The sequence below is a fragment of the Zea mays genome, chromosome 8 (assembly GCF_902167145.1).
Source record: "Zea mays cultivar B73 chromosome 8, Zm-B73-REFERENCE-NAM-5.0, whole genome shotgun sequence".
NCBI classification, from domain to species: Eukaryota; Viridiplantae; Streptophyta; class Magnoliopsida; order Poales; family Poaceae; genus Zea; species Zea mays.
This window is the reverse complement of record NC_050103.1, coordinates 154,901,084-154,910,788: the sequence shown is the minus strand read 5'-3', so window position 1 is coordinate 154,910,788 and position 9,705 is coordinate 154,901,084. Positions and strand designations below refer to the sequence as shown.

The following is a 9,705-nucleotide window of genomic DNA, read 5'->3' as shown; positions in this document are numbered from 1 at the left end:
ACCACTCTTCTGAGGCCTCGGGGGCTACACCCGGCGGGTGCGCTCGCGCGCACCCACCGGAACAGAATGTAACCGAGAAAGGTCGGGCCCCTTGCAAAAAAGTGTGATAAAGCCTCCAAGCGAGTACCAACACTCCCTTCGAGGCTCGGGGGCTACTGTCAGGGACCATAATTAGGGGTACCCCCAAGACTCCTAAACTCGGCTGGTAACCACCATCAGCATAAGCTGCAAAAGCCTGATGGGCGCAATACAGGTCAAAGCTCCGTCCACTCAAGGGACATGATCTAGCCTCGCCCGAGCCCAACCTCGGGCAGGAACAGTAGACCCAGGTGGATTCACGCCTTGCCCGAGGGCCTCCTCAAGCAACGGGCACTCCTTCGACTCGCCCGAGGCCCAGCTCGGGCAGGCTTCGCAGTGAAGCAACCTTGGCCAGATCACCTCGCCAACCGACCGTATCGCAGGAGCATTCAATGCAAGGATCGCCTGACACCTTATCCTGATGTGCGTTCCTCAGTCGATAGGGCCGAAGTGACCACAGTCACTTCGCCCCTCCACTGACTGACCTGACAGGAAAACAACGCCGCTTGCCCTACTCCGACTGTTGTGCCACCCGCCAGGGTGAGGCTGACAGCAGCCGAGTCTAGCCTCAGGCGCCATAGGAAGCTCCGCCTCGCCCGACCCCAGGGCTCGGCCCCCGCCTGGACCTCGGAAGACGATCTCCGCCTCGCCCGACCCAGGGCTCGGCCCCCGCCTCGACCTCGGAAGACGATCTCCGCCTCGCCCGACCCCAGGGCTCGGACTCCGCCTCGACCTCGGAAGACGGTCTCCGCCTCGCCAGACCCCAGGGCTCGGACTCAGCCTCGACCTCGGAGGAATCACCGCCTTGCCCGACCTTGGGCTCGGACCGACCACGTTACAGGGGGGTACATCATTACCCTACCCCTAGCTAGCTCAGGCTACGGGGAACAAGACCGGCGTCCCATCTGGCTCGCTTCGGTAAACAAGTAATGATGGCACCCCGCGTGCTCCCATGACGACGGCGGTTCTCAGCCCCCTACGAAAGCAAGGAGACGTCAGCAAGGACCCGACAGCTGTGCTTCTACAGGGCTCGAGCACTCCTCCGACGGCCACGACACCACATGAACAGGGCACCAACACCTCTCCGACAGCCACGTCGGCATGTACATAGGGCTCTGGCTCCTCTCTGCTAGACACGTTAGCACATTGCTACACCCCCATTGTACACCTGGGCCTTCTCCTTACATCTATAAAAGGAAGGTCCAGGGCCCTCGTACGAGAGAGTGGCTGCGCGGGATGACGGGCTGACGAGCAGGCTCTCTCCCTCTCTCGCGGACGCTTGTAACCCCCTACTGCAAGCACATCCGCCCTGGGTGCAGGACAACACGAGTCGTGGTTCCCTTTGTCCCCCCTTGTGTTCCGTCTCGCGCCGACCCATCTGGGCTGGGACACGCAGCGATAATTTACTCGTCGGTCCAGGGACCCCCCGGGGTCGAAACGCCGACAAGTTTCATCAGTACAAAATGAATATATATAGATCTATTCATCACCCTATGTGATGGATTCAACGGTTCATCACCTGGACCACCCTAGCGCACACGCCCTGCACTATAAAAAACAGAGAAAATACGTCGGCTTAGTTAAGAACGTCGGCACCGACGTTCTTAATCTGCTTAAGAATGTCCGTTTTTTAGGACCGGCGTTCTTAAAGTTAAGTACATCGGTCCGGGCATAGACCGACCTACCTAAGTTTAAGTATGTCGGCTTCAGTCCGGCCGACGTTCTTAATTTCTTAAAGCATTAAGAACGTCGGTCTTACCCTGACCGACGTTCTTAGTCGTTTTAAGATACCGCACACTGCCGGCTCCTCATTCTCTTTTCTTTCTCTGGCTCGTCTCTCTCGCGCACGCATTAACCGACACCGTTTTCCTCTGCCGCTGGCCTCCTCTTCGCCCGCCGCCAGCGTTGGGCACCACTTGGAGCTGTCGCCGCCAGCGTTGGGCACCACTTTGGAGCTACCACCGCCGTGCCCGGAGCCTCCTCCGCCACGCCCAAAGTCTCCACGATGTCGCCGCCACTCCGCGCCTCCACCCTGGAGCCACCGCCAACCCAAGCCTCCACGTTGTCGACATTGGTATATTTTAGTTTATTGTGATAAATTCAGTGGTGAAGTAATTGAATTCAGTGATGTTGTTGTTTATTGTGATGAAATAATTGATTTTATGGTCTTATATGTTGTTTATTGTAATGAAATAATTGATTTAGGAGAGATAAAAAAATTAAACCGTGTGATACAAAACCATTATTGTGATACATAATCATTATTGATTATAATGACAAAGTTGTTGTTTATTGCGATGCAACCGGTCCAATATCATGCCGCTATAAATCTTTACTATTCTTGCCAATTTACTTATGTGTATATGATACAAGTGTAGGAAAAGTTATAATGAGAAGACAAATGTAGTGACATTAGTGTGGTATACTTTGCTAAATTTTAGTTAATTATTTTGTTCTAAACCATCATTCTAACATATATAGACGATATCACCTCCGACGTACGCGCTTCCCTACCTAGATCAAGGTGATTACTTATCTGCTAGTTTGTTTGTCTAACTTTTTTATTGTCTTCATAGCATGTTAGATTTGTTGCTACATTTGTTAATTAATGCTACCTTTATTGGTATTGTTATATTTTAGCATTTCTCCATATTTATACGGTTGTTGGATCAATTACTTACGTGTAGGACACACACTTAGGAAAACGTATGTGTCACCCGTTCAGGAACGACGTATCTCACATTTACTTGTGAGGTGTGTAGTCCGAATTGTCTAGCGTATTTTGGACAACCTGATAATGGCAGCCTTTGCGTGTTATTTGGTTTTTGACTCGTATACCTTCTGCTCGTGATTTCAGCAGCATAACCCGGAGAACAACTGAGTTATGCTGCCGAAATCATGAGTGGAAGGTACACGAGTCAGACCAATAGCACGTAATGGCTGGCATTTTTGGGTGGGTTTAAGACATATCCTCTTTCTAATAGGGTTTATTTCTGGATAACAAATAGTAGCATATGATTTTTTTTCACCGTTTTTTCTCCTACATCTCATTCACTACTTCATCTCTTACTAGGTGAATGCCCGTGCGTTGCTACGGAGCGAACATGTTACGATAAGATACATTAAAATTCAAAATACTAATTACTATTTTATGTTCTTATTCACATCTTTTAAAAGTTAAGATATTTTACATACCTTAAAATCCCTACACATCAAACAAATCCATTATGTGCAGTAAAATACAATAGAGAAGTATACAGATACTTTCAATTTTCAAGCAACTAATGCAAAACCAGAGAAACATTACCAGCTCTAGGCAATAAAAACCATGGATTTAGGTGATCATTGTAAATTTAATGCTGATGCTTTATTAGATCTGACCCAAAAAGTACAAATGAAGATGATGATCGAAATGGCAACTCTTCAAATATGCTAATATTTGCCAGTGTACACCAAGGAATTCAAAAGAGCAAAATATTGGATTCGAGTAACTCTTCAAAATGGCAACTCTTCAAATAATGTTTCCTTCTGTGACTGCAGCGTGTAACCTCCCATGGCCTGTGATGGGTTGGTACTGTCCAACCTTGCAGGCATTTGGCGGTAACCGTATGCTTGTGGGATCTGTTGGTGAGCAGGATACCTTGAATCCGTCACTGGGCCATTAACTCTTACTGATCCTGCTGTGGCAAATGGAAAACAATATCAGAACAGGGAGGAACATCGAAAATATCAACAGATCATTTGTAGTACTCTCTCCGTACCAGCCCACATGTACAGAGAGAGATATGATTGAAAAATCTAATACCTAACAGATGTATAGCATTTGGTTGCTTCATAACAAGTTGAGGCAAGTGTTACAAACTTTAATTTGTGAAAGTACAGATCTCTCTCCTCAAGCATTGATGGGGGCAGTCTCCAATCATACGGAACAGCGATAATTGCATTAGCTTCAATGCCAAACTCTACACACCATTTGACCCATTCTTTCCATACTGAAGAGAGAGGACCTGAAACCTTGCCCAATAAAATAATATCAGTGCAAGGTGTTTTCCCTTCCCTTTCTCTCTTCATGAATAAATGAAATGGGTAGCTTCAGAATGCACTAACAAACATGAGTACTGAATGCACCCTGTCTAACAGGACTATTCTGAAGCGTAGAACACAATGCTAATATCAAAGCAAATATGGGGAGTTGCCATTTGGAAACAGATGAACGTAGATTACTTTGAAAGAAGCAGTAGTGTGAGTGAGATACAGATAACTGTACCTGCACAAATTATTCCACATTGTTCAGCTTAGACATGAATAAAGAACATGATTCTCTCCTAATCAATACTTTGTTGTAGCACCTATGGTCATTAGTTTGATGATCTCGTGTAAAAAAACATTTTCTGTTTCAGCCATGTTTCAGCCACTTCAGCTCAGAACTTGCAAAAATGTTTTCCAAAATGAACTTTTCACTCAACATGGAGTATGATATAATCTAAAATTATCATGTAATAGATATTAGAGTCTCTAGATATTACAACTCATGGCTACAACTTTGTGAAGTCAGTGCTAAGAAAAAGAAAGTAAGCCATACGTTTTACCTGTTATATAACCAGGGTCCAGCTCTGTAATTGCAGAAAGACCACTATCAGGCCTTGACTTGCATTCGGGATGGTCTATCTGATTATAGGGTTCAAGCAGCATGCATTTAAGCCAGCAATTTACCGCAGAGAAAAGCTGCAAGCAATGGAACGCATCAAAACCAGTAGATCTTGGATACTTAGAAGTGGAGCAAATTTAGGATACTTATAAGCCGCACATGTTTTCAATTTTAGATATGGCAGTCATTGCTTGTAATGCTCTGGTCTAGTTTGGGACGAACAAGGTACCATGTGATGGCCAACATATGGCTATTCATGGTGGCAAGCAAAACTGGCCAAAGCTGCTCAAGCAGTTGTTGTCTTGCTGGCTTTGCGCCTACCCGACATACCAAAGGTGTTCCAGAGTTAGTTGTTTGTTGGGTATCACTTTCATGGCACTCACATCCAGAGATAAGATGCTCCGGTCCAGTACAAAGTTTATCCCAACAAAAACTGCTCCAGTCTCCAGATCTATTTATGGATATACGATTCCCATCACTAATAAAAAAAAGGAAAAATAAGCATGGGAACAGATGATAAATGTGTAGGCTGCTCGTAGCGGATCCCTAAAGCGTATGAGAGCATATAGTTACATACTCACTTAAAATTAACATGGACAGAGAACTCACCAATGTAAATGAGCGTAAGAAAGTTGAAGAGCATTCCAACAAATGAAACCAGCCACAAAATCAATATCATCTTTTGTACTATGGAGAACAGGAATAGGTAAGAGCATATATAGTTAGGAAAAAATATAACTTTCCTATCTGTCTTGATGGCGATGTCATGACCGACAGCCAACAGCCTATTGATCCATACAAGAGCATAATATACAGCTTTTTCAACAACAGCCTATTCAACAAATTGTACATTGTTGATCACAGAATATGACACAAGATCACAAAAATCTAATACCAATTAGGGACATTGAAAAATGATGAACAAGTCAATTCTGAGCAATCAGGAAATATGATTACATTTCTTAAAATCAAATGATGTTAACTTCTATCAAGTTAACAGATCATACAGAATGACTTGGTGCTAGGAGTTGTTGAACCATAATAATATGAACAATTATCAACATCAAAAGATAAAAAATGTCCTCAAGACATCACTTTTCCATTTCCTCACACGAGAATATGTTGGTTGTCGAACCTTGATGCTCTAAGAAATATCACTTTATCAGATAAAAAGATGCAGCATGATGGAAACAGGGTCCTCCCATGAGAATCAAACTACGAAGATGAGTTGGAGAGTGAAAGAAAGACAAGTTTCTCTTGACATCAAATTTTATCTCCAAATAAATGTATGTATATAATAAAAGGATGGCATGGAAATGGCAAGGAACGAAGAACAAGGTGCCACCCAAACCAAACCATCAATAGTCTGACCTTAGTCTTATAAAAATAATATAGTCTCAGTTATGCGAACAAGTGCATAAATATGCCTGACAAATTTGCTAAAGGAACTGTTGGTTGGTTGAAATTGATCCGGACATGATAATTCACACATCTGATACATTAAAAAAATGTATAGTTCAAGTATTTCCCATGAATCTAACATATGACTCTTTAGAGAGAGAGAACTATGAACATCAAATTGAACTAATGCTGCTATTTATTTATATGGTAAATAGACCACACGAGATCATAAGCTAGCCAAAGGCTGCAACCCATGCACTCAAGAAAAAAATGAAGTTGGTTGAACATTTGATTATTTTTTCCCTCAGGCCTCAGCCATAAATAGCAGTTCTACTTCTACTACCAATAAACAAGCAGATAGGAATGGAGATGAGGAACAAACAAAATGGTAGATTCGGCAAAAGGCCACCGACATGCATTTATCATTCATGCAATAGACTGACGATGAAATTCATTCGCCCAACGACAATGACACGGGCTGTATAACTACTAAATAAGTAAATTCTCAGTTACTAAATACCAAGTCCAAGTGCCAGAACCTAATAACAAATGAACAAAATTGTCCATTTTCACTTCATCCAAGATGCTAAATTTGCACCACATAAATGACTATCTAGGAACAAGCAAACAAAATCTGTGAACACCGCAATCATACACGACCATGATTGCAATCTCACAGACATTACAAGCAAACTTTAACAAGAACACCCTACAGGCACAAACCGATCTAGGAAAGTGGGGTTACCAGAGCAGGACGATGAGGAGCTGGAGCTGCTACGCCTCTCCAAGGACCTAGTTAAGCTGCTGCTCGCTGGCGATGGGTTCCAGCTCCACCGACATGGGCCTCTCCTCCTCCTCCACTACACAAAGCTCAGAAAATTCCGAATCCCACGTTATTGACAAAAAAGCTTGTGTTAAGTTAGTATACAAACAGGTCAAAATAAATAAAATGTGCCTGACGCTCATGAAGCTGTCGCTATCATCATTGGCAGTATACAAACAGGTCAATTTGTGGGGGTATTGTCTTAATTTCCGTTCCAAGTTTTTTTTATCAATACTATATCTGCAAAACAAAGAGAAAACACGACCATGAATCTTGATGCTAGACTAAGAAATAGACCACTTTATTAATGTAGGCTTACAAGTTGAAACAATCTTTGTAAGTGGTCAAGTTCACTGCCAAACCAAGGTGCCCATATCTCCCATAACGACCAACCTAGGAATATGATAACACACATAATTTTAAACTCAGGAAGGTTATAAAACAAACAACTTCTAGAGAAGAAAAGATATAAAAAATCACCCTGTGTAAATATGTCTTAGAGGAGTCAAAATTAGTAACCACATAAATAGCCTAGATATCAATTCGTCTGGTAAACATATCTGCAAAAAAAGAGCCATGACACTTTTATAAATAAACAGCCTAGATGCGAGACTAAGAAACAGAGCCATGATACTTTTATAAAGAAACCTTCATAAATGACAATTGATAAATGCCAAACAGATGCTGAGAATTAAACTACTAAATTCTAAAAAGACTAATAAGGTAGGAAAACATCAATACAGACCTGTGCACAAAAGGTTTCTGCAAGCACCATTATGAAACTCATGAAACACTCAGTTTCTGTTGTCTTGCAACATCTTAGGCTCTTAGCATGAATGTGAAGCATGAATAACCGAGTTCAGTTATTTTCTTAGCCAGTAGCTCAATTCTATTCACAGAGTTGCATAATATAATGGACTGGTTAATTTGAAGCTGGCAAACACACAAAAAACAGGCAATGTATAAGTTTATATTTAACTGTGTTTTGTAGGTGAAATGTAACTGCTGCCTGGGTTATTGGCTCCATTAATTTGGTGAGTGCATTTGAGTAGACCTTAAATGATTAGAGATGCTGCCCCACTGCATCGTCCTGCTCCTATAAAAACAGTAATCCAGGAACATAAAGAAAGAGATTCAAAACACACAATGAAGCAAATACATACACTAAGTTAGTAAGCTACCACAATTCATGCCTAGCAAAAACAAAAACTGGAATCCATGCTGAAACCCAAGCAACCAGAGGACTCGACACGAGATCCCTCTGCATCATTGCAGCAAAAGCGATACCACACAGGCAGAGAAAAACAAGCAAAAAATCTACAAAATTTTCTAGCCCAAAAGACTAAGATTCCTCCGACCTGCGGGTGACATTGCTCCCAAACCCAACCCCGAGCGGAGAAAAACTTCTCTGGAGCGAGCAGTGGAGGTCACAACATTGCGGCGAACCGAGCGGGAGCAGGCGTGGGGAAGGGAGGGCGGCGAGCCCAGATCTGGGGCCAGGCAGATCTACACCTCGGGAGACCTTGGTGGCCTTGTCCTTGATGATGGTGACCTCCTCGACAGTGGCGACCTCACAGAACAAGACGAGCAGGTTGGCCTCGGTCACGTGCTTGGGCATGTCGCCACGGTAGAGGCACGTGCAGCAACGCGGCGAGGGAGGCGAGGTGGCGCCCAGCAGCAGGCCGAGGTGAACAACGGGGACGCGGTGTGTCGGGCGCAGGCGTTCATCGGTGAGGGAGAGGTCCAACCATGCTCCACCACACGCATCAGCGTCCCCGGGGGAACCACGACAGTAGGTGTCACGTCGTCCTCGCCGGCGACTACGCGGAGGTGCATCTGTGAGGGAGAGGTCCTGGCGCGCTCTACCGCACGCATCAGCATCCCTAGGGGAACCGCAGAAGTCGGTGGGAGACGGTGGTTTAAGGGAGACCGAGGGGGCCTTCGCGAGTGGGTGGTGGAGAACAAGCGGGGTTGCTGTTGGTGGTGCTGGGCCAGCGGTAGCTGTTGCGAGGCGAGCGCCATGGCGAGCGGGCAGTGGCGGCCGTTGCGGGCGAGCCTCGATGGTTGAGGGCGGCAGTTGCGAGGAAGCGAAAGAGGCAACGATAGGGTCACCGACGTACCTTGGCGACATCGAGGGGGTTGACGGGAATGGAGGACACGACGACGGCGCCGGCCGCCACCAGAGCCCGCTTGGTGAATCCATGGCTGGCCGGCCGAGGCAGGGGAAGGGACCGGAAGGAGGAGGGGCGCTAACCATCTCGGGTGGGAGCGGCGGGCATGGGGAGGACAGGGGCGGCGGGGAGGCACGTTGATGGCGCGGTAGGGGCGAACGAGGCGGGGAGAGCCGCCGCGCGAGAGCGACTGCCTGCGGGCGTCTCTAGGGTTTTTCCTAGATGGGCCGTATACAATTGAATTGATAGATGGGCCTCATATCGGCCAGCCAAATAAATTCCATGTTCTCTACCGCGGCACAAATAAATGGTACCATATCGGCCAGCAAAAGAGTGTGGTAGCAACTTATAAGTGTGCCTGCTACAGAGAAAGCAATCAGCTCTTGTAATCAGTTAGTGGTATTGTGAACATGTGTTGAATTTTTGCGCGCGCGGATGGACGATCTAGATTGAACAACAGCGATGCGGATGAACGATCCAGATTGAACAACAGCGATGGACGATCCAGATTGAACGAAGGCAGAACGGCAGGCTACCCTTAGAGCCTTAATAAGTAGTAGAGATTTTAAATAAACATTGCAGTC

General features: G+C 45.3%; 1 protein-coding gene across 1 annotated transcript; it reads right to left on the bottom strand.

Annotated features, from left to right (window-relative positions):
- Positions 1–3,393: 3,393 nt before the first annotated feature.
- Positions 3,394–9,232, bottom strand: LOC100191961 (uncharacterized). The gene is made up of 10 exons (NM_001137385.1): positions 9,071–9,232; positions 8,005–8,046; positions 7,696–7,883; positions 7,431–7,510; positions 7,270–7,343; positions 6,873–7,190; positions 5,336–5,413; positions 4,668–4,803; positions 3,884–4,085; positions 3,394–3,755 (listed from the first exon to the last, which is right to left on the bottom strand). The coding sequence occupies exons 8-10, from the start codon at positions 4,768–4,770 to the stop codon at positions 3,740–3,742; spliced, it is 321 nt and encodes a 106-aa protein (NP_001130857.1). The 5' UTR covers positions 4,771–4,803; positions 5,336–5,413; positions 6,873–7,190; positions 7,270–7,343; positions 7,431–7,510; positions 7,696–7,883; positions 8,005–8,046; positions 9,071–9,232; the 3' UTR covers positions 3,394–3,739.
- Between the last annotated feature and the right edge of the window lie 473 nt (positions 9,233–9,705).

What these genes read in the sequence shown, in the direction of transcription:
- LOC100191961 (NM_001137385.1), bottom strand. Translation starts at nt 4,770, where the DNA reads ATGCTGCTTGAACCCTATAATCAGATAGACCATCCCGAATGCAAGTCA. An exon ending in GGACCCTGGTTATATAACAG is followed by an intron (nt 4,086 to 4,667) that starts GTAAAACGTATG and finishes GCAAGGTTTCAG; the next exon opens with GTCCTCTCTCTTCAGTATGG.